Raw genomic sequence first — 23,998 nt, 5'->3', positions numbered from 1 at the left:
GGGACAATGCAGATTTGGGAATTTTTAATGAGGAAGGAGGAAAAACATATGCGACACAATTTATTATTTCAAGCAGGGCATTTTATGTCCTAAAACATGACTGGAGCTGCTCTTTAAAGATATAATGCGCTGATTTCAAGGTAACAATATACCACCTGTTAAAATAACCCATAGCAGTAAGATAGATAGACATAGAAGTAATCAATCAAAGCTTTAGGACTGGCACAAGACATAAAAAATGACTTTTTTACTGAGGCTCATCATGTCATACTAAGTTGTTATCACCCCGGGACAGTGACACACACACATATACAGTCATTGTAGACGTGTGCAGAAAGGCAAGAGACCCAAACAATGTTTTCACACAAACAATCATCAAACTTGTCCAGCAGCAGTGGCACGGCGAATGTTAGATAGCATGTCTGAGTAGCCCGACTTATCCTGAAAGTAACGACATATGGCAACCATAGCTAAGACATGGTGACAATGCCATAAGCCTGTAAATAAAAGGAGAGCAGACCGAGGAAAAACAGCTCCAGGGTGCAAATGTCAAAACACAAATATGAGACGTGTGAACTTTTAGCTTATTTACCTTCACTTTTTACATCCCTGCATGCTTTTGTTGTGGATGTCCCTCCTCCTCTCCCTTTCATTCATCTCTCCCGCTGCCTCTTTTACTCATCCCTCCGTGGTTGCCAGCTCTCTTTGTACGAGAAGTTATGATGACACAGCATGCCATCCTGATTACAAGGTTAAAAGACTCAGACGGGGGAGTCGCACAAACAGTGGCACGGCTAAAGTCGCCCTCGCTAAAATAGAAGCGACGTCTGTCAGATACGGCAGTAATCCTGTTTACCATGTTTGTGCTCTCTGACAAAAAGCATGAGCTGGCCTAAAATCATGCGCACACACACACACACACACACACACAAAACAAACACCAAATTATGTTTTACTGGCCTCCTCCAGGCCACCACACTGAATGAGACAAGACATGAGTGGGTGTGTTATTGCAGCGAGGGGGGTCATCTTGTCACTCTGTCACCCCCCCAGATAAGATAGGCACCCTCTGTGTGCGTGTTTGTGTGTGTGTGTGTGTGTGTGTGTGTGTGTGTGGGCTGCTTTCACCAACGTACCACCGACCCAATCAAGTAGCGAAAAACCACAACTTTCTCTCTCCCTGTCATCCTCCTCTTTTTCCTCATCTCCATCCTTTTAACTAAGCTGATTAAAAGGCAACACCCCCTCCACCCCTCCACCCACTCGCCCCCCACCACCGCCCAACCCCACAGCCCTGGGGCAGCATGGGACGGCGAGGGGCCCTAACCGCTTTCTGCATGAATATTAAGTGCGGGATTTGTGTCGTTGGTTTGAAATTGGAAATCACAAGTTTGACTAATCAGCTTTGGAGGTTCCACATTCGGGGGTTTGCGTGCGTGTGTGCGTGCGTGCGTATGCATCTTTTCCTTCGTTTCCAGTGGCAACAGAGAGCCTCTACACACACACACACACACACACACACACACACACACACACACACACACACACACACACACACACACACAACCACCCCTGATCCTGCTGCGAGTCAGAGTGCTTATTCACTGCCTCTGCCGAGCCAAATACTAACCCCCCCACCTCGCACCACACACACTCCCCTCCTTCCAACCCCTCCTCCCCTTAGCTGCATTCACTCCCACCCACCTCCCATTTAAAAAGGGACCCAGAAATAGCCCAAGAGGCTATTAGGAAAAATACAACCAGGGGAGGAGGAGGAAGCTGTAGGGGTTTACAGTCCAAAGCCATTCAAGGGTACACTCCAACATCTCTCTCTCTCTTGTCATCCATCCCTTTCCCTCTCTCTCTCCCTGCTGCTCTTTGTTCTGATGAATCAGTGCTTTAGCGAACATGCTCATTACGGCTCGATAGCTAGGGCTCGTTCAGTATCCCTGGCATTGGTGGAAACTGAGGAAGAAAGATGGGAATAAAGAGAGAGAGAGACGGGAAAATGGAGAGAGGGAAGTGAAAGAATACAAGAGGAAAAAAGAGTGAATGTAGACGGACAGAAAGGAGCGTTAATGAAGCAGAATAGAAGATGTGAACAACTGTGTAACGGGGAAGGACACGACCTGAGTGAACATGTTAAAACTCAAATGTTCTCTGTCTTTTTATGGAGCTGCGGCATGTTACGTTCAAGGGACAAATGCTTTCCACTTTTATAAATCACTTTTATAAATCACTCTTGCTGCAGGACCGGAGCCATTGCTATCAATTTATGGCGTTCTACTGCTAGCAGAAATTGTATAAGTGATGAAAAATTATAGAGAACATTCAGAGGTATTACTGAAAGTAGCAATAATATCAATTTTAGTTCACTTTGCAAATGTCATGCTGCTCCGTAAAGAACAGGCGGTTTGTCAAGTGCGGAGAAACGATGATGAATTTGGCTTCACACATAATCCAGAAGCTTAATGTCTGACATGAATGTGCCTCCTAACGGCGCCCTGCCATGACAAAGAGGCACACAAAGAGCTGCTTCAGGAAACTGTGAGGTACCACGGCCCATGACGAAATCTCTTACCTCTTCATCTCACAGTTTATGATCTCATGGATTGGAAGAATCACTCCACAGCGCCGGTGATATACGCTCTGACATCGTAGCACCTCGCTTTATCCGCGAGTCGGGCTCTGCTGTGTAACAGATGTCTGCGGAGATTTACTGTGATTATGGAGACACATCGCGAGACAACAGCCAGAACGATAGTTTACACATGATCCTACAAGAAAAAGATTTTGTTGTCGCAGATCGCCATGTGGGAGGATTTAGAAATGTTTGACTGCTTACAGGGAGCAGGAGGACGAAACAGTGAGACGGTAAATATTCTCTGATTGGAGTTTCTATCAGAAATCAAAACAAATCGACACAGATAAGAATAAAAAAGCTCCAAATTGAGGCATTATCGGCTGAGCTATTAATAACTCCCATCATGCAACTCAATGGCATGTTTCTTTTAAACCTGCAGCTTCTCTAATGGTAAGCAGGAGAGCAGCTCCACTGGTTGCAAGGAGTCACATTGCATAAGCTTCAACGACCAAAGAGAGAGACCATTTCTCTGCTGAATTATTGCCTAAGATTTCTGTGTAGCACATTAAACATCGACCGGGACGAGCGCTCCAATAAAGCCATCTATTGGCCGAGAGAGCTGTTTGCTTCCTGACATCTCCTCTGGTTGATTTCAGGACTCCAAATAAGATGTGTAAAAATGAGTGACACTAAAGTCAATAGCCATGAAAAGCAAAGTCTGCCCTGCGCATTCACATTAAATGCTAATATATGCACATCATTTATTACATGTACTGTTCTGGTCTTTATTTCGGCTGCTGCGGCAGCATAAAGCACTTGATAAGAGACAGGGGGATTACTCAGTGATGACACACACATCAGTAACGTAGATTGTACAATATCACTTGGACGAAGCGCCTTTTCTTTTTTTGGCTTTTTTCTTCCTTTATTTTAGAGGGAGGACAGTGGATAGAGCTGGAAACAGGGGAAGAGAGAGTGGGCATGACACGCGACAAGGGGCCGAGGGCGGGAGTTGAACCCGGGGCTGCCGCATTGAGGACTGTAGCCTCTGTATATGGTCGCTGATTTAACTGCTAAGCCAAACCAGCACCATAAAGCGCCTGTTCTGTTCAACGGATCATTATGTGGAATGCCTCACCTGCAGAGCTCAGACTGGACCCTGACTGGGAGCATTTTAAACTCAAACTGAAACTGTTTTTCAAGAGGGCTCGGTCATGTTTGATTTTGTGCTTCCTGTTTTACATTAAGTTTTATTGTATTTCGTATCCTGTGTTGTTATATCTGTTTTATGGTTGGGTCTGTTTTGTCTCTTGTGTATTTGTCGTTGATTTTATGTATTTTAAAGGCCCAATTAGCCAAGGCCATAAATGCTGTAGTGTGTGGCATCGGGTTACTTTCTTCATACTCGTCCCTATACAAGTAAGTAACACAGTAAAAGGTGTTTGTACAACATTGCAGACCTCAGGGAATATTTTGGATAATAAAGAAGTGAGTTTGGTTACATAAATGACCTCGCGCACGCGGAGAAATAGGATGACTGGTCTAATTTGTGGACAAGGTGCAGCAACTGGCCAACAAATGGTTGTGAAAAAGTTGTGGCAACTGGTTGAATTTGCATGAATTTGTGGGAATGCAACTTTCCAACTTCTTGGAGGGACTGAATTTAAGTCTTTTTATAATCACACTGGCAGGACCGGATCATGGTGGCTACATAAAACATAGATTTAAAACATATGTTACTTCTTGGAAAACTGTTCAGACATCTAGAATGTAACGACTAACTAATGAAAGAAAACAGCAGCTTAAATACTTTAAATCTTTGTGCTCCTGTATAAACTGTAACTACAAATGTAGCGTGTTCAAACCAGAGAGCAGTAACTCACACTGCTGAGGTCTTTACATAGTCTCACTGTAGAGACCCCGACCTCTGACCTCCCTGAGGAGGGCTGCAAACTTAGATACCACAATTACCTCACATTACCTCAGCAAACCAGAAGTCATTTTATGGATGTAATATTTGCAACAGCAGTTTGATTTTCTGCCACAGTCAGCTTCATCATCTGAGAAGCACGTAATGTTTCCAGTCAGACCTCTAAGCCCCACCATCAAGCACTCTATTAAAGTCATCCTGCACCATCATCCTCCCAGTCTGTTGTGATACATTATTAATAACTGACACCAGCACACGCCGGGGAAAGAATGGTTCACTCCGCGCGCACACCCACACCACAACACAAACACGAACACAATACTCCGGCCATAAACACAATCCCATAAACTGCTGTGAAATCACAGCCTTTATCACCCCGTCAGCCCTCGCTGCCATGCACTGGATAAACCACAACTTCTTACAAAAGGTCATAAAAACCAATGCGGTTTTTAATTGACGTCCCTGACTACCACTAAAACATGCCCATTATCCTGGCTGAAACCGACGGCAGGTCGGCCTGGCAGCGAGCCTTTAATGACGGCCATATAACTGCAGGATGGGGATTATTCTTTATGTTTAATCATGGCGGGAAGACAAGTGTTTCTGGGATGAAGTCTCTCACTGGGACGCTTACAGACCATCAGACAGAGAGGCCGTGGAGCTATAGGATGGAGGAGCAGAGAGAGGCCACAGTCACACGGGTGTGTTAGGTGGTAATAGCCGCACATTACACTCTCACAGAAAAACACATCTTGAAATATTCCCATCCAAAGCAGCTTAAATTGATGCTTAACCCTTTGATATAGGTCCTCAGGGGTGTCCTCAGACGGTCCATATTTTACATGCTCCCAAAACGAATTAAAACAAAAAAACATTAAAGGTAGAGCCGTCTTTCTTTTGGGTCTTGTGTCTTACTGGGTTCTGTTGAAGAGTTCATAGGGTTAAATCAGACTTCAAACCGACAGACATTTCTGTCTTGAATTGCTACAAAGAAAAGACATCTGATAACTTGATGGCATTTTTGTAAAGCTGAATATCTCTGACGCAATACCAAGCTGGAGGAAAACAACAGCGGGCGAGGGAAAGTAAAAGTGGAGCTTATTACGAGTGACCTCGACAGCGTTTGGTCCAATCAGTGAGCCAATTCAATAAGGCTGACTGGGTTAAAATGCCGTTGGTTATTAACTTCTCCAGTAATGTCTTCTGGCACAAACAAACCCAGCACTCACTGAGGATGGTGGAATCTCAAAGATGCTGATGTGACCCCTTAAATAATTTCTGCCTTTCTTTGAAAAGAGGCCAGACTCTGAAACCTTTGGCTCCACGATGAGCCGTGATGACATCATTAACCCATTACAGCGGCGCAACAGGGCCGTGTACCGCCATTACTCTGTTTGCAGGGGCTAAGAGCATTTTTACAGGCATGCTGATGGCATTAGAAACGTCTGGTGGCCCCCACAGGGTTTTATTAGGCCCCGCAGTGAGCTCAAACAGGTCCAGCTCAGGTGACCTAATGAAGCACTTGTCCTATTTTGCTAGAGGGCCTCTGCAGCCCCGGCTGAGTCTGTGCTGGATAGAAACACAGAGAAGCCCCCGAGCTTTGGCTGATGATGGAGTAATAGTCAGGAAATGAGCACCATGTTCTGCACATGACCACGGGTTATACGCTCTGTGCTTGCTTGGATATACAACACTCAAGTTGTAGGCGTCCAGCAATGTGACACCAGAGATGTACGGAGTCAAAGGAGTGCCAAAACTAACATCTGTACTTTAATCTAAGGTATGCATATTCACCATTTACTAGTTACTCATTAGCATGTCTAGAAGTAGCATGATGTCATGAGTTATTTGCTGTTTTACTTTGTCTCTTGGTGTCATGAGTTCTTATTGTTTAGTTTATTTCTGTGTTCTTGTTACAATTTAGTCTTGTTTAGTTAAGTATGTTACTTGTGTTTCATTGTTTAGATCACTTCCTGTTTTACTTTGTCACCTGTCATTATCCACTTCCTGCCTTTGTGTGTTTCCCACTTGTTTGATTGTGTGCCCTGCCCTTATTGTTTTCACCTGTCTCACCTGTGTCTGATAAGCCTCATCTCCTAAGTTTATTTAGCCTCTGTGCTCCCTTGTCTCTGTGTCAGTTCGTCGTTTGCCAATCATCTGTTGTCTACCCTTTTTCCATTGGAATTGCCATTTTTAAATGTTCTTTTTTTTCCCTCCTTAGGCCTGGATCCCACAGGATCCGTGTCCGGCGCATTCCGCCTGCGCCATGGTTCTGATCCGTCAGACAGCGCGAGCCCTTGCCTACAGGAAGCGTGTCTGATCCGCAGCGGGAAACTACATCATCACGCGAGAAATCACGCGATAACATGAATGTTAAACAGAGCAACACACAAACAACAGTTGAGTTTGCACCTCCGAGGTTGATTATCTGCTCATTTGGAGATCATTCCGTGTTTTTTGTGCTTCTACCATGGCTGAGTACACTACTTAATTAAAAGAGTTCTTTTTTCAAGGTTTTCAGAAAACAGAAAAAAACGGGAATCTGTACCGGTCAGTACATGGTGTTTTATATTGAAATGACCGGATGCTGTGTGCTGTTTTTGTGTCTGACTTCTTGTTTGGAACGATCTGCTCTGTTCAGCTTGACGCATGCTTGAAGCGGCCTCCGTCAAAAATAGACCCGGCGCGTATCTTGAGCGGAGCATAGCGGAGAGACGCTTCTGGGACGCGCCGCGGTCTGTCTCCGGGGTCCCTCAATGCTGTGGAAGCACGAGCATTGACTTGAATGAGCGCGATCGACTCTGGAGGTCGCGGCGCACACGGAACGCACCGGAGACGGATCCTGTGGAATTTGAGGGTTAAGCGTCCGCAGAGAAATTTGCTTTTCCTCTGACTCTGTAGATGTAGTATGACCATGAAAACCTCTACAAACCTGAACAGTTCTTGTTTTATTTTATAAGACGGTATATCACTTGACTCTCCCTAACTCTTCTCCCTGCATTGACATTATGTTACACTGCTCTCTCATTATACACTGCAGCTTTTAAATGCACCACAACAATAGCTGATGATTATTCATCCACACAGCAATGTTATCAGCATGTTTAATTAGAATGGACCGTTATTATAGCAGAAACAATTACTTTTACTACATTTAAACACACGATAATAGTAATAGAAACTTTGCTACAGAATTGTCACACAACCATCAGAAGAAAAAGGCCGTGGTGTGCAGTATTTCAAAACCTCCTCATGAGTCGATCTCAAACGTCGGAAGGAGGCTTAAGACAGATGGAATGTGACGCTGGATGGTCGTGCGGATTTGGGACGTATTCACCCATTCAGCTCCCTGTAATTACAAAGGCTCTCGCTGAGATCCGATTTGCCGCTGGGAGCTTGTTGGAGGCGCGGGGATTGGAACGACAATGGCACAGACTGACAAAGGAATATGGATACTGCTCTTAAAATAGAGAGAACTAGCGCTGTTCTGTGTGGAGTGCACAGGCTTGCTGGCTCAGATGTGAGCAAGGTGAATTTAATTATGTGCCCTGTACCCACTCGCTGGCTTTCGATTAAAAAGCACTAACTTCTGGATACAGCTGTACCCCAGTGACCACTTAGAAAACAGTGTTCAGGACACAGTCTGGTAATTAATGCAGCAGCCGCTGGTCAGTATTAAACTTTAGGCCTAAATCTGCTCTGTCTATACTGTTTAGTTAGCTCGTTTATTTATAACATTATGGATTTTTAACCCTTTCAAAGACAAAGCATGACTTCAGTTCTGGTGTTATGGCAATAAGGGATTGACTGTGAGTCCTACCGTAAAATTCTATTGGATCAACCAGCGCTACCGGTGCCTTCTGTGGATTATCATCTCTTCTTTCGCCCAGTTTGGGCTATCTTGTCTTCCACAAGTTAGATTTAGTGTGTGTGTGGAGGGGGGAAGCCTTAAATACTCCCTGATGCCTCTACAAGCTTTCACTTTCCAGTAAACATTAACGTCCCCGGTCTCACTTCACTTTGCAAATATGAGCTCACAGAAGAAGCAGTTTAGCGTCCCTGCCGGACTCTCTGCGCTCACCTTCATGTGTATGTTTGTGTTTGCTTTCAGCGGAGGACGAGTAGGCGTGAGAGTCATCTGCTTGCTGACACGGTTCAGAGTGCTAACCCATGCTACACAGTCACCTGCCTCTCAATCACAGCCCGTACCTGATCTATTTCTGGTGCGGCTGTGTGAGAGAGCAGCAGCTGCCGGGATGAAAGCAGCGATTCTACGTCAGCAGAGATAACCCGTGATTCATTTATGATATTGGGTTATCTATCATGTGAACAGCAAACGCTCTCACAGAGGAACTTCATATGTAGGTAACAAGCGCACCGTAGTTTGTTATTCAAGTTAATTCATAGAAAAGTGCAGCCCACATCTGCTAACAGCATGTTCTCTTCGTGCTCTCTCCCATGTAGTCGCTGCGACATTCTCAAAACAAATCATCACAATGACTCTAAATTGTAGGAAAAAAAACCTCACAGGCTGATAAATGCTTGTCTGTTTTGTTAATCTCCTCTCAGCGCAGCACAGTCAAGTTACGGTGTCAGGCATCTGCAGCCTTCGGGGGAAGAAAGGAGGGATTAACCGTCTATTTGCAGCTGCTGATTGCGGGGAATGAGATGCCCTCCGGTGCCGATCGACAAACGAGGCTTCGGCAGCCCTCGGCCAAATTTAAAACTCCCTCCCTCCAATCTCCACTTCCCGCTTTCTCTGCTGGGGTACCCCTGCACTAAATGGTACACTCCCCATTCCTTTCATCTTCTGAAATTCATTAGGTACTGTACGCATGCCTTCCAGGCTTCCCATTTGAGAGACATTGATAAAATACATACTGTACGTTCAACCTTAATCAGCTCAATCCACTTGGTGTAGAGTTGAAGCGAGGTGGGGTTCATATCGCTCTCTCTCTCCCTCCTTCTCGCTCGCTCTGCTTTCAGGCTGTTTGCTTTCTTAACTGAACGTAATGGTACAAACGGAGGATAAATTGCCTTCTCTGTGCTCCGTCTCATCACATGCATCCCACAGGGGCCTTCTCTCCAAAGCAGGAGGGTTAAAAAAAATGAAAACACACCCGAAAAATAATTCACTTGCTTTGCCCGGAAGATACACACAGCTATCTGTGTAAAACCCCTGAGATAAGGCTGATGTGCATTTGGTGCATTAGGGCCTTTTGCACTATCACCGCAGCACAGAGCAGGCTGCAGGAGAGGGCAAAAGTCAGTGTGTGAATGTGTCAGTGAATGGGGCGTGAACCCTCATTTTGTAACCTATATCTACAGGGTTTACATTAGCTTTTTTACACAGCTGTACGAGGGATGAAACATCCTCTACACTTGTTCAGCAGCAAAGAGATGTCCTACAGATGCCGGGAACCACTGCTGACCTGAGGATTCATCCAGACAGCTCTCTCGACAGGAGCTCGCAGATGAGCTCTCCCCATCACCTCAGTGTCCCTCTTTTTATTCTCAATTAGAGCAGGAGAAGGCACTACTCCACACACTCACTGTGACACTAATTTCACACCCACATAAGGACACTCCGAGGGAGTAATGGAAAACACTGGCGGATGTCAGACACAAACAAAAGGCAGCGCCAAAGCATGCTGCCCTCGTCCTGGGGATAACATGTGATACAGTCAGCGTTGACTCAGTCTTGTTTTGCCTGGCAGCCGACAGGAGGTGAAGGAACCGGACACTCCAGACAAAACACTCTGGAATAACAGAGATACCAATGAGTAAGTCACATGTAATTAGTTACCACTAATGTATGTATGTGTGGCATTAAAAGCAGACATATCAATTTAACTCCCTCGGGACCCGCGGGACAACGTTATTAGAGACTTACGAGCTGTTATTAAAGCCTCCACGCAGACGCAGGGCTCGTAAAAGATTCATTTGTTTACCAATGAATTATTGAGAGGTGGGTTTTAATCAAAGCTACAGATGTTGCAGTCAGAAAGTGTTGTTAATCTCACTTTGATTGCGTCTAAATGAAAATATAGACTATAAAAATCACAGAGACTGATTGTTGATTGTAGAGTTAATTACAGACGCCAAACAGGAGACGGCAAACAATAAACAACAACGATTACTTTAAACGGGCTCAGTGATCGTGTTTCTGAGGTCGAACGCTGTCGTTCATTTCTGTAATCGAGTCATCCAATGGTCCATTTAAACAATACTGCAGAAGATTATGTGCCACAAAGGAAAGGCTTTCTAATGTTTAGTCATTCAGAAACACTTGGTGGTGGTGATGAGCTGAACTATAGGGAGCTAAATCAGCCTGTGGCTCTGACAAACAGAAGGTTGTCTTTTTAACAGGAGGTGACCCTTCATGTGAGGTGTGAAGTATTTGTCTCACCGCGCATGAACATTTCCCACCTCTCGAGCCGCCGTCTTCGAGCCGCTGAGTGGCGAAGCCTCACAAACATTCTCCCGAGATGAAAAGCCTGACCTTTTATCAGCTGCCGAAAATGCATTAGCTACCTCATAATCCAATTTGAAGACCATGCAAAGCGAAGGTTCTGACTGAATTAAAGTGTGGAGAAAGCAAAGAGAAAAACACCACAGCGACTGGTTCTTCAGTCGAGGAGTTTTGGGTTCTTTTTTCTCTCGCCTGCCTGCCTGCCAGCCTTTCTGGAGCAGCTGAGTTGCAGAGGACTTCAAGGGCTTTGCACTGCTGAGCTCTGTGAGCTCCATATCTTTTACTACCCGTTTCCCCCACCTCTTCCTCTCTGTGTCTCTCCGACTCTTCCTCGCCCATGCTCTAAGGAGCTTTAGAAACTCGACTGGGTAATGGGAGCAGCAGTCAATCAAATTGGAGTTTCAAAGGTGATGCTTTGTTTCACGCTTGCTTCCCGCAAATCCCATCGAGCCCGGCACCTGTCAGGTTGTCGTTCTGAAACGCAGCATCCAACGCCAGTCACCCAAACCCCACGGTCCCTCGGCAGATGGAGGGGTTTGACTTGTCAGCTGCCTGTCGAGAAATGAGGTCATTCCATTTTGCTGGGTTCACTTTTATATAACGTGAAAGAAAACAGGGGGAAAGAAAACATTGTGTTTCAGGGTTTACATTGAGCTCAGGATTCACAGCACAGGTTTAAGGGGGGAAATGATATTTACCTTTGCTTTATACAAGGTTTTAACAAAACTGACCGTGAATAAATCCTGGATTCTTATTGGCGCCCTTCACTTTTACTGAGTCTGACAGCATTGTCAAAACACCCCCGGTGCTGCCAGCTTTAATAACGTGGAGGTTGGTAATAAATTGTCAAATGAGCTCTTGTTGTAGCGTGATCCCGTAGACGAACTGTAAAACCTGATACGGCCCAATGGGCAGGATCTCTGGACGCCCACAGCAACCAGGGGTCCTTGTATCTCCAAGGGTTTATGGGCTCAGGTCTGACTCACTCCAGCTTTACAGTCACAGTGACCTTCCCATTAGGGCTCCATTACCCGAGGTCTATCAGAGAGAGGCGTATTTATCCAGCTGCAGCCTCTTCTTATTAACTCTAGTGGATAAACACGAGTGTAGCGTTGGCCAGTCATGCGTGAATGTCTTTATTATGGCATAAAATGAATGCACATGTGTGTAAACACTGAAGTATAAAAAGATGCAACTATCCTGTAAAGTATCTGGCAATTGCAGACATGTGGTGCCCAACCTCCCCTAAAAAGGAGCTCCTCCCCACATCCACCAGAGTGCCCCTAAGTGTCTCTAATTAGTTAACTGGGTTCTATTAAACTGAAAATGCTGTGTTGTAATGACAGCATGCAGGAGTGTACAGTAAACACACTGATGGGAACCCCTGGGTACACCGGCATTGATTGATGTATTTTCAGCTATGTGAACGTTAGACGAGGTGGCTTTGAGATGTAAGATCCTGATTAGTTCGAGTGCAGTCATCCTCAAACACACTCGCTGCGTCTGTTCGGCGCTTGGTGTTTTTTTTCCCAGCAGAGCCGGATAAATAAGGGAAGGCTGCCGGCTAATTTTAACCCAATTTACTCCCATTTACTTGTTCCCTGGAACCAATTTTACAAGGTAAGATTTGTGCAGTAACGCCATGCTTCTAGAGGTCATATGATAATCAGGAGATGGCATCCACCATGGTAACATCCCGTATAATGTAATTTACTATGCTGTAGGAGATGGTGTCAACAAGCCAACTACAGAGCAGTGGGTTCACTTTGATTTTATGTGTGTTTGTGAGTCGAAGGTGTAGAAACAGACGGACTAAGGACACATAGACAAATCTTTCTTGGGATGAAGATCTCAACTCAAGCTACGTCAGACTGCTACGTTTTTAAGTAACATAACTTAATGCTGAAAACTGCGGTTGCATTGTACGGGCAGAAACTTTTGGAAATGATGATGACACCTTTTCTGATTGGGTTTTATCAGTCACAATGTGTCCCACCCTGACTGTCACACCTCTATCATGCAAACCTTGTCCAGCGGCATAATCAGCCCTACATGGAGCGCTGCCGTTTTGTTGACATTGACATTGGCACGCTCAAACCACCGCAGTGGTGGTTACATTATAGCATGTTGTGTTGAAGTTCAGTCAGATGTGTTGCAGCATGCTAGCTCGCTCACAGATGTCTGAATGTTGAACTCTATAACATCGTGTAAGTGAGGAAGCTAAATGTGCCTTTTGATCACAGCGTGTCTCTCCAGGGCCCACCTCAGAAGATGTAACAGGATCCAGGTCAGAGTTAAATGCTGCTCATTCTTCTCTTTCATACTGAAGACTGACTGACAGCCAGGAATGGGCGGCCTTCCCTGAGCAACCCTCATCTACGTCCTTTTTCCTGACCTTCAAACAGGAAGTTCTTGTTGTCTTTGCAGCTTGAAAACATTAGCTGTAAGCAGCAGTGGCAGGTTCAGAGAGCGGAGAAACTGTAAGTCATACTGGCTCGATAAATGGCAAAACAAAAGTTCAGAATCCAATTTCGCTGTCTTGATACATGGAACAGTCAGAATGATTGCAAATTCTGTAGGGCTGGTGCTTTATATACAACAATGAAAGTTCCATTACGTTTAATTTAGAAATGCAAATGACTGTTTATGTTTGTTATGATAGGAGAGTGACAGGAGTCTTGAATCCGAATGTGTTTCAAGCTCCTTTTTGCAAATTGTAAATAGAAAGCGTCTGAGCTAAATAAGAACCAGTGCATATTATATCTCAAAGGCAGGAAGACAAATATTACAGGCGTACAGCCGGGCTGGCATACACAAGATATGCAAAGCAGCTAGAGGTGCAAAACAACAATAACAAAAAAAAATGCAGTGTCGAACATGCGGCGCATATTTCAAATCAAATCACAACACTCGCAACAGCTAATCCTGTCCCTGCAAATAAAACTCCATACTGTGCTATCAATACTCAAGGCTCAGACCCCAAACTAAATATAAGCTTGTGTTTATAATTAACATGCAGCACTAAGCTTTTTATGCTGATGTGAACCTGTGAAGGTGAGAATTCACTATTTCCAGGAAACTGCTAAAAGAGAGAGCAGGAAGGAAAAGATAAACCTTCTTCTTCTCGTGCAGTTTGTGTTTGGAAAGTGAGACTTCCTTATAAAAAAGCATATTGTTTCCTTTTTCCAAACTAAAAAGATATTACACCAATTTGTAAGATAAGAAAAGCAGCAATATGGAACAGCTTCCAGATGGTCAGAGGAAATTTGGCGTAATCTGAACAAACTTAAGCAACCAAAACTACTTGAAAAATGATTTTCTTAAATCATTTCTAAGTAGCAAAGCATCTGTTTACAATTAAAGCCCCCGTGCAGAAGGCTCGCTCTTTATTTCTGTGTGAAAGCTGCTAAGCAGATTGCTTTTAAAAAATTCCCTCTGGTAATGAATCTGGAGAGTAATCGCTCACACGGCTGTCTTCTGTTGAGGCGTTTATACTGTATCCCTGCACAGAGCTTATTGATATTCCCACTGAGAATCAATAGCATTGTGTCTATCACTGACAGACATCTTAGTCTTGTGATCTGAATACACAGGCTCATTGGCAAGCATTGTTTTTTTTAACTATAGCCTCCAGGCTTACCCCGACTTCTGCTTGGGAAGTGGGATAGTTTACAGTTGCTGTGACACAACAAGGCTATCCTGAGGAAACAGGTGGAGGTAACCTTCACTTTACACATATGGATCCGTGGCCTTCGCTAAGCCCGGATGTACGGGCACGTGGATTTAGCCGGCTATCAGAGGCCAGATAACCTTGTCATATCTACTCTGACTGTCAGGGGGCTGTTACAGGATGGAGATTCAACCTGTGAAAATCCTCTTAAAGAACATACACACACGCACACAGAGGCACTCTGCCATGGTCACCCCACCCCACCTGAGCCCGGCAGCGAAAGGTCACAGGCCCCCAAGTGACAGCTGTCAATCACAGGAGGTGGGTATTATCCGATCCATTAATAACACCCTGAAAGGTTTTGGACACCATGGGGAGAGAAATCTCCTGACTTGTCACCACTGGATATGACCTACAGGAGATCTGCAGCCTGAATAACACCTCCAACTCAGAGGAACAAGCTGTATATATGGACGTCTTGTGCAGAATTCTGTAGATACTTCAGGAACTCTGGAAGATGAAATGTTAAATCGAATGTTAAATTGACAGGATGTTTTACTGGCAGGTACTCTGGCATGGCTCCTGCTTATCATAACTTCATTTAGATTGTTTTACTGAAGGTTTAGTGGACTGTGGTTAAACACTAAACGTGTTGAGGTTGCAGCATTGTATTGTCCAGGATGTCACTTTAGCTTACGTCTTCATCACATAAGAAAGTATGGATGTAGGTCCGTCCCCTAAAAAGTTGACGATTTTGCATCAACAGTTCCGAGTTGACTCACATTTTGTCAGTCAAATCTTTAGTTTTAAAGTTGTGGACAATGTACACAGTTATGCAGGAGCATCAGCCCTGTTATGGCATAGTTTGTTCATTTTTTCTGGGAGCCAAATTATCAACTGAAGTCTCCTCCTCTCCAACTACGTCAAAAACTAGTATGTCTGAACACATCAGGTCAATGTGCGCTTTTGTGGGCAACACTGGAAGCGTGGCGTGTTCATTTTCATTTGAAATGCATGAAAACAGTCTTTACAATGCTGGCGCGACACACGCGTACCTTGCGCGATTGAGGTGCCCGAAATGTAGACAGTAGGAGGCTTCCTAATTTGACAGTGGGCCGCGCGCGGTTCTCGGCCAATTACACGGTGAAAATGAACCGTGATGAGTCCTGTTGATCTCTGACAGCAATATTAACATATCTTCCTGTAGAAAAGTCACAGGCATGGAGAGTAAATAGGTCAACACTTCCTGTATGCTTTTTCAAAGTAAAAGCCAGATAAACTAAACTAATCGAAACTACCCCTGGATATCCGCGCTGCAGACATGACCCCTGCGGTCAGCCAAGAATAATAGACATGGTGACAGAAACCAGTAAATGCACTGCCTAAAGCAGTTTCAGGTTAATAATCAGAGTCTCTCCGATGCTTTAGAGCTGCTGCTGGCTTGTTTGTAGGTGCTCAGCTTGTCTTTAGGGTTGAGTTCATTAGGTATTAGCTTTGGGGCCGCTGTGAGCCCAACGAGCAGAATTCTGGTCCAGCTGTAATACTTTTCAGAAAGAGAGTAAAAACACACGCTAACTTTACAGAGGCCTTTTGGCAATCGACTATGAACACAGCGAAATGAAAGCAAAGCTCTGCATGATTCTGTGGTCACATCAAATATTCGTGTTGACACGGAGGTTATGAGCGATACAACCCCCCAGCGACAAACAAGCTGAACTCGCATGCAGTGTGACTTTCAGAGTGTGAGAGGCCGGGAGGATTACCTGTGATCCAAGGATAATGAAAAAAAAAGTGCCTGATATTAAATCCTAACACACGGAGAACCACTGATAGGCTGCTGTTGTTTTACCTTGCCTCTGGATTCTACCTGCTCGCACTGGGCAAGGCCGTGTGGGATGAGGCAGTGATAAAACACAGAGTGAAATTCATTGTTTTTCCGTGCAGCGTGTGTCATCCATGACAAGTGAAATGGAACAAACACAAGCATACGACGGCTTATACATTATAGATGAGGTGTAAATGAACAAGATTGTTGCAAAGCACTAGCACAAGGCACAAAGCTAGTTAGTGTCGAATGAATGAGGGAGGTAGAGAGTTACAAAGCACACTGCTGATCCTTATTGCTGATGTGTATGTTAAGTCAACAGCCTTGCAACGACTGCGTATGGACTATTTTTTGGTGCCCCCTACCTGTCTGGAGCTGCAGGTCGTCCATTGCGGGGCTTGTTGACCTGGGCATACAGAGCCTCCAAGGGCGGACCGTTGGCCTGAGGGACCACAGGAGGGTGAGGGCTCTGGGGACTCTGAGGGAGATGGTATGGGTGGGCGTAAGGATCTATGCTGTTGCTGTCCACCGAGGAGTCTAATGATCCGATGCCGGCGTAGGTGTGCTCTTCATCGGAGCTGAAGGTGCGGCTCACAACGTCTTGGATCTCGGCGTATTCCCTTTCCTTTGCCTGCCTCTCTCGGAGCTCCCGTGTCTTTGCCTGTATTCTATGAGAAACACATTGAAGAGAGAAATATGTGTGATATGAGTGTTTGTGTGCAAATCATCTGGGAAACAAAAAATAATGCTAAGACAGGTCATTTAATTTGATTACAAGGAGACTTTAAGACTGTTTGCTTCATCTGAGCGTCGAGTTTGTTTCTTCTTCTTTGGATTTTCACTTCTTGTTGAAGTTGTATCTGTAGTCATCCATCTTTTCTTTGTTTCTTCAGCCATAGTAGATTACTGTTTACTTGCAACACTTGCAGAGACCGGAAAAGTAGCCGCTTAGCTCCGCCTACCCTCTCTGGCAGACCAACCACTGCTGGCTGATGGAAAACACGTCACTAACTGGGTGCTGCTTGTGATTTTTAACGCGAAAGTCGCACCAGACACCCAGTCTGTGATACTGCAAATGCACAGGCTTTCATCAGTAGGCCACAGGCTCAATCTACATGGTGTTACCTCATTCTGCGATAGAGACTTAACAGACTCTTGTGTGAAATAAATACTTTAAAGATAACACATTTTCAGGTGACCAGGCTGACGAATACAAACATTGTATCAGTAGTTTTTCAATGGTTTGAAAACTGCTGCTTTGCCTTTGGATTGGCCGACTTAAGCTAGTGCAAAAAAACCCCAACAACAATATCCATTAGTTCCTAAAAGATTCTTTCTATTTCATACAATGGGAGAGTTTGTTGATTTGATGATAAGGGAGCCTATGTAGTATATTTGTGCCAGCCATGCTGATGGAAGCACATCCAGTTTTAATGTTGCTTTTACAAGATTGGAAACATTTTCATAAAATGCGCCAGGGGGCTCCGACGAAGATGCTAGCTCATGGATAACATGTGTTTATTTGTGAAGACGTGGCAGAGAAAGCAGGAACTTGATGGTGTTTGAGGAAATAAGAGCCTAGTGTGTAAGTCAGCATAAGAGTGATGGAGTTACAGAAGACTGTAACATTCCTGCCAATACTCAAAGAAGCTTACAGCAGCATCCCAACATTCAAGTTTAATCTCACATATTGATCAGTCCAAACCTGAGGAAGAGGCCTCTCTGTCTCAAACTTCCCTGTCTTCCTAAGCATTCCCAAATGTATAGGAATGAGGATAAAGAGAAATGTCTTAAATGAGGGGCCAAGCACGATTATTCAAATATGTGGCTTTCTGTGAGCCATTAGAGGGCAGAGACGAGTGAACCGATCTAACAACAGGAGGTGGGAAGAATACAGTACGACATCCTCTTCCTCCCCCTGCCTCCATGCCGTCCCACTCCCCGGGACCACTTCCACACAACGGAGCCTTTCACAGGGCCTCTCCTGTCTCCTAGAATGGTTCCATGTGAAAGCCCATCTGTCCACAGCTAACAAGACTCAGTCATGGTTCTGCATGGGAGCGAGGGGAGCTGGCACTGTAGGAGCAGGGAGGAGGACAGTGGGGAGTAAAGAGGAGAAGGGCTGAGGACAGGCGGAGGGGTGGAGGGGGTTGACCTCCCACAGCGGTGACCCTGGCAGCAGCCACCAGACTGCTCACTGGTTCCAGATGTTGTATCCCCGCTGCAGGGTAACACACACATCAGCACACATGCACACAAGCACGCTACCTCCCACTGGTGCTAGACTTCCCTATTACCTCAGGTTATAGCTGACCTCTGACCCTCCAGCACGGCTTCTCACAGATGATTGACAGGTTTGGAACAAAGCTAGAATCCCCCCCAGCCGTACTCTCTCTCCCATGTCTGTGTATTTTAATAACGGTAATCACATTTCAAACAATCACCATTTTTCAGTGCCGGATTAACCCAATTCCCACATCCTACCCATAAACTGCCTTGTTTATTTTTAGCCGTCCACAATCCCATTTTCTCAGCATTATCTGCGGAATGAGATTTTGATGGAGGCCTGATGCAATGTTGCATGATACGCAGTCATCTATAAAGCCTCTAAGCTGGTTTGCTGTGTTTTTGCATTGTCGCAGAGCAGGTACAATATGGAAAGTACCAACTCACAGCACAGTTGTGTCTGCTCCGTGCGGTCTCGCTTAAGCTTGTGATGTCAGGAAATAGGAAACAAGCCTCACAGGCTGAAAAACACTAATTCCCAGCAGCCCTTTCACCTGCCATCTGGCTAAAGTGATGTCAGATCTCTGCCAGGAAGGGCCAGACAATGATGTTACCACAGGTTCACGGAAGTCCGCTGGGATCTCAAGACCCTCCGGCGTTTTATGGACTAATCGGATTCATAAAAACGGCAATATTGACATTTGGGACGAGATAATGGCCTCGGCTAGACTGGCGACATGACGCTAAAAGAGAGAGACTTCTCCTACAAGCCTCGGGAGTCTGACATGGATAAAGCTAATAAGTGCATCCCAATAAAAAAATTAACAAGCTAAAATACCAAAGATGTGAGTCATGCTTTTGTCATTAGCAGCATTAGCATCTGCTTTTAGACTCTCATCAACTGTCAGAAGCAGCTTTGGGTCAATGCGTCATCATTTCCACATCTTTCAAGGGAGAGGTCACGACTCTTCTTGTGGTCCGAAGATCAGAGATCCTATCGACCATCCAAACCTGCCAGTCTGCAGTGAAAGGCCTCTTTTAACTCACACTGGACTATCATGCAATGTTAACTTATTATCCTTCTACACAACTACATATCCAAGTTGATATTATCTGCGCTTATTGACTTGCCAAGAGTGTAATTTAGCACTTTTGCAACATCGTCATCTAGAACTGACACACATTTGCATTAGAATATTGTATCTTAAGGAAATGCCACCCAGTTTGCATTTCTGGCATGTCAGCTGTAATGAATATGGGGTGTCTAGTCAGGACGCGGGAGGCTGGGATTCCTTTGAGCATTTATTGTTAACTAAATTAAAGGTACACAGGTGCACAGGCACTGTTCTTGTTTCTAACATTACGAGGGAGTGTGGTACTAGCTCGTTAATTGCTTCATAAACAGCTGGTTAACTTACAATATCATGATATAAATTGCCAACAGAAACTATATATATAACAACTGAAACGTAGCTTCTGCTAAAACATTTAACTTTTAACCGCCACTTTTTATGAACCAGCGCAGGCAAAACGGTCGTTGCCTGGCAACGGGTTAAACGTCACTGTTCATTCGTCTTCCTGTTACCTGAGCCTTTTGCACATTAGCAGTGTGGCGCAAAGATATTAAGACTAAAGATATCACTAATTGATTGATTACCATGAAATTAGGTCCCCACATGCATGTGCACCAGTGGATGAATCCTTGTAGGCAGCTATTAAACTTTTTAACCTGTGAAACATTCAACATATAGACGGATTGCAACACATATTTGTCGATTAATCCTGATAACTTGGTGAGATCATCTCGTGCCACCATCAGGCTGACTCTTCTGGTTGTACCGAAAATGTTTTGTAAACCCTTTGGTTGATTGTTGTGACATTAGTGCAGATGTTCATGTTCCCATCAGGATGTAAAGTAATACCCTTTCTTCTATCGCTATTATCAAGTAGAACATTTTTTCTTACTTGCAAAACTTAGGCTCAGCTGGACTTTAAGTTCGGCTCGTACTCAAAATGTACTCAGTGTTTAATATCAACTAAGACGCTAAAGACGATGTAGATGTAAATAAACACTGACTTAAGGTATGAGATATGTACAGACATTATTATCATGACCGTAACTCTCTGTTACAGAAGTGTAAACTTAACACCTGGACTGCAAACCTCTGTCTCTATAGTCATTCCTTGGACTGTACTTTGCCCAACCGCTCAGTCTAACTTCCTGCATCATTTTCCTCAACAAAATGGAAGCCGTTTTCTGCTCTGTGATACGTTAATCAGCTCTGAACCTTACCTCCACACCTGCCACCTGCGTTCTTCTTGGGCAACCTGCAACTGCTGCTCCACGTCTAACTCCTCTCCTTCCCCCACTTCCTCCTGAGAGACCACCCCACGCTGTACCGTATATACTCCATTAGCCAATTAATGGCCCAGCATGTTAACACTGAGGAAAGTGCTGCCCACACTAAACACATTATTACTGTACAGCCCCAATTACCAGCCCTTCTCCTCTCCTCTTACCAGATACTATGTTTCAGAGGAGACGACACTGTAGCTGTTAATGCAACCAGCCCGGGGAGGGTTTTTTTTTCTAAACGGGGACAATTGAGCTGTGGTGCTTCTTCGCAGCCCCGCGGTGGATTTTAAATTTCATTTTAATTACACTGATGACAGAAAAGAAGATTATTCCAGCACTCTTGTCAGTAATTGCCTGGTTTCTTCTGGGTGTCAATGTGTTGTCTGTTTTTTCCTCTATAATCTTGGAAAGAGAAATGACCCCACATGCACCTTTGTACAAAATACAATGCTAACTTACTTGGTTGATTACATTGCAGTCAAAAGGTATTTCCTCCTGGCTAACAGACAGTCTAGACAGTCTAATGCTGAGGCTTTCAGGGCAGATAAAGTTCAACTACTAATCCGCTGACGGACCGTGTCTTCAAGAAAATGATGTGTCGGCCTGATCACATAATTTCTTTAACATCCCTCCTTTTGTTTTTACTGTTATCCATCGCACTAAATTGAGCCCTTCACCTTCTACTGAAACCTCATTTGTAATGATACTGTTGCTAAAGCGTCCTTTCAGCGAAAGGCTGTCATGTGCAGTAATTATTTAACACGTTATATTGGTAGAATGAGAGGCCTGGTGTGAACTGGCAGCAACACGTCAGCTCACCTCAAGCCCTTCCTCTCCACACTGAATAAATCTCACTGTTTATCCAACAGGGCTGTTTTTCTGGACCAACAAAGCCAGCAGACTCCTTCTCCATATGTTTGTCAATGTGAAAACTACCCAAGGGAGGCTGGGGGGGAGACGGGTAGGAAAGTGGGGCGGGTGTAGGGAGACTGTCTGTTTTCTCAGAGACTCATTTTGAAGTCAACACACTTAGAAGCTTGAAAGCCTGCCTCTTCAATATGCATTGTTAGCGTGGCGGATGAAACAGAATGTATTTGCTCTTTTACTTTCTCATCCAGCTGTCTTGAATAGATTTTTCTTTGTAATAACTCCGCCACCAAAACACGCTCTATTGTTCTGAAGTGCAGATGGAGGGCAGCATGTATCTGAATCTAATCAAAGTGCTTAAGTGACTCGCCGTGCAGCTGTCTGTGCAGAATCGCAAACCGCAGATAGCCCATCTTTTCTGTTGACACTTGGCCCATAACAGCATAATGCAATCACAGAGATAATTGTGCAAGTTTTGGTGGTGTTAATTCCCAGTGTAACAATCGCATTAACTTGCTGTAGGTATCGATATAATTACAAATGCAATCATACTTCCCAATCAGCCAGTTGGAGCTTCCTTTGAACTGTCTATGCAAATTAGACTCCAATAAGATACTGGAATAATGAGACGGTTTGATAAAGTGGAGAGATAATGTTGTGTCCATAATCACTATGACAAAAATACAGAAAGATCTGCCTTGGAGCAAATTACTTTATTTGTCAGAGGCGCTGAGGGTAAAAGAAAAGAACTAGTTATTTGTCAAATGAAGAATCCAGTTTTTGTGAAAGGTGTTACCTGAGCCAGAAACACTGCTCAGGGTTTGTTTGTCTGGACTCAGAAGGAAGTCGAACAACAAACAAGGGGAAGCAGACCTCTTAAGAAAAAAAGAATCAGGGATGTGCTCTGCTGTGGTCCGGGGAGAGGAAGAGGAGAGTGGCAGTGAAGTGCTGGCCTGCTGATTAGAAGCCATCCGAAGCCAAGCTGATAAGAGAGAATGGACATCATAATCAGCTGCCACAGAGGAAGACAGAGAATGGAGTTCGGTTCAGGCAGAAAATGAAGAAAGAACATTGTCAGGTTGTCTTTGTGTGCTTCCCCTTTTGGCCAGGAAAATATAGTTCCAGGGCTAGCACGTGCAGAGATAAGCCCGAGACTGATAGAAGCTCGAACAACACGACCATCCCTGTGTTTCTTTCTTCCTCTTCTCCCCCATGGCCTTGCTGAAAGAAGGCCACAGACATAGCCGCTTTCCAGCGCACCCCGGGTCCAATCAGAGGGCTTGTTTTGACCACAGTCCTCTCAACATGAGCCAATCAGATAGGGGTGCTGTCCACAAGCATAGGGAACACACAGCGATGGCTGCTGCTGCTGGGCTGAACAAAGATTGAGATCAGCCTAGCCGCAGGTTCTAATGCTGCCTTGATGAGACATGAAACAGTCAATCACAGGAGAGGGATACAATCTGCCAGATTTTAGCAAAACAAATGCAGCTGATAAGCACTCTCCATAAAGTGGATGCACTGCACTGTGCCGGAGCAGTGAAGTTTTATGAACTCCATCATCTTCAGTCCATAAGAGAAGTCGACAAGATATCGATGGAGGAGAACATTTAAGCTCAAAACAAATGGGTTGTGTCTGTAAGGAGAGCAGGCCAAACCATAAATTGCATGAATCATATCAAGGTCAGAGTTTTAAATATATGGCCGTAGCCGCCTTATTGCAGAGTAGAGAGGGCAGGTTTTATGAATTAATCTGCCTCACCTCTTCGTTGACTCCTCTTTTGAATCACTAAAAGCCCCTGTCAAAACCGTCTGCTTGAATTAATGATCGCTAATGTCAGCCCAGCCGGGAGTTTGGCTGCGGCCCATGTCGGGTCGTGCTGACACACGGTGCTCGCTGACGATTGCCAACTTCGGAAAGCCGTTACGGTCCGATCCATAATTTCATAAACGCACTCTTGAATGGCCCTGTCTCCGCGGCAGCAATGTAATCAATCAGAGTATGTGCCTTGAGCTGAGAACGACGACAATCAAATGTAGCACCTTGGGAGTGTTATACAGAAGTGCC

The 23,998-nt window shown here is 44.7% G+C and overlaps 1 protein-coding gene across 1 annotated transcript in view; it reads right to left on the bottom strand.

Annotated features, from left to right (window-relative positions):
* LOC138595814 (partitioning defective 3 homolog) overlaps nucleotides 1-23,998 on the bottom strand; it is a 409,339-nt gene that overhangs the window by 60,554 nt on the left and 324,787 nt on the right. Inside the window, exon 22 of the mRNA XM_069667257.1 lies at nucleotides 16,847-17,149. Within this exon, the coding sequence (XP_069523358.1) occupies nucleotides 16,847-17,149 (303 nt within the window). The remainder of the gene's footprint in view (nucleotides 1-16,846; nucleotides 17,150-23,998) is intronic.

Source organism: Semicossyphus pulcher, unplaced genomic scaffold (assembly GCF_022749685.1).
Source record: "Semicossyphus pulcher isolate SPU_LCO1_2020_fin unplaced genomic scaffold, fSemPul1.0.p SCAF_18, whole genome shotgun sequence".
Taxonomy (NCBI): Eukaryota; Metazoa; Chordata; class Actinopteri; order Labriformes; family Labridae; genus Semicossyphus; species Semicossyphus pulcher.
The sequence above is the reverse complement of the archived record's forward strand: the minus strand, read 5'-3'. Positions and strand labels throughout refer to the sequence as shown.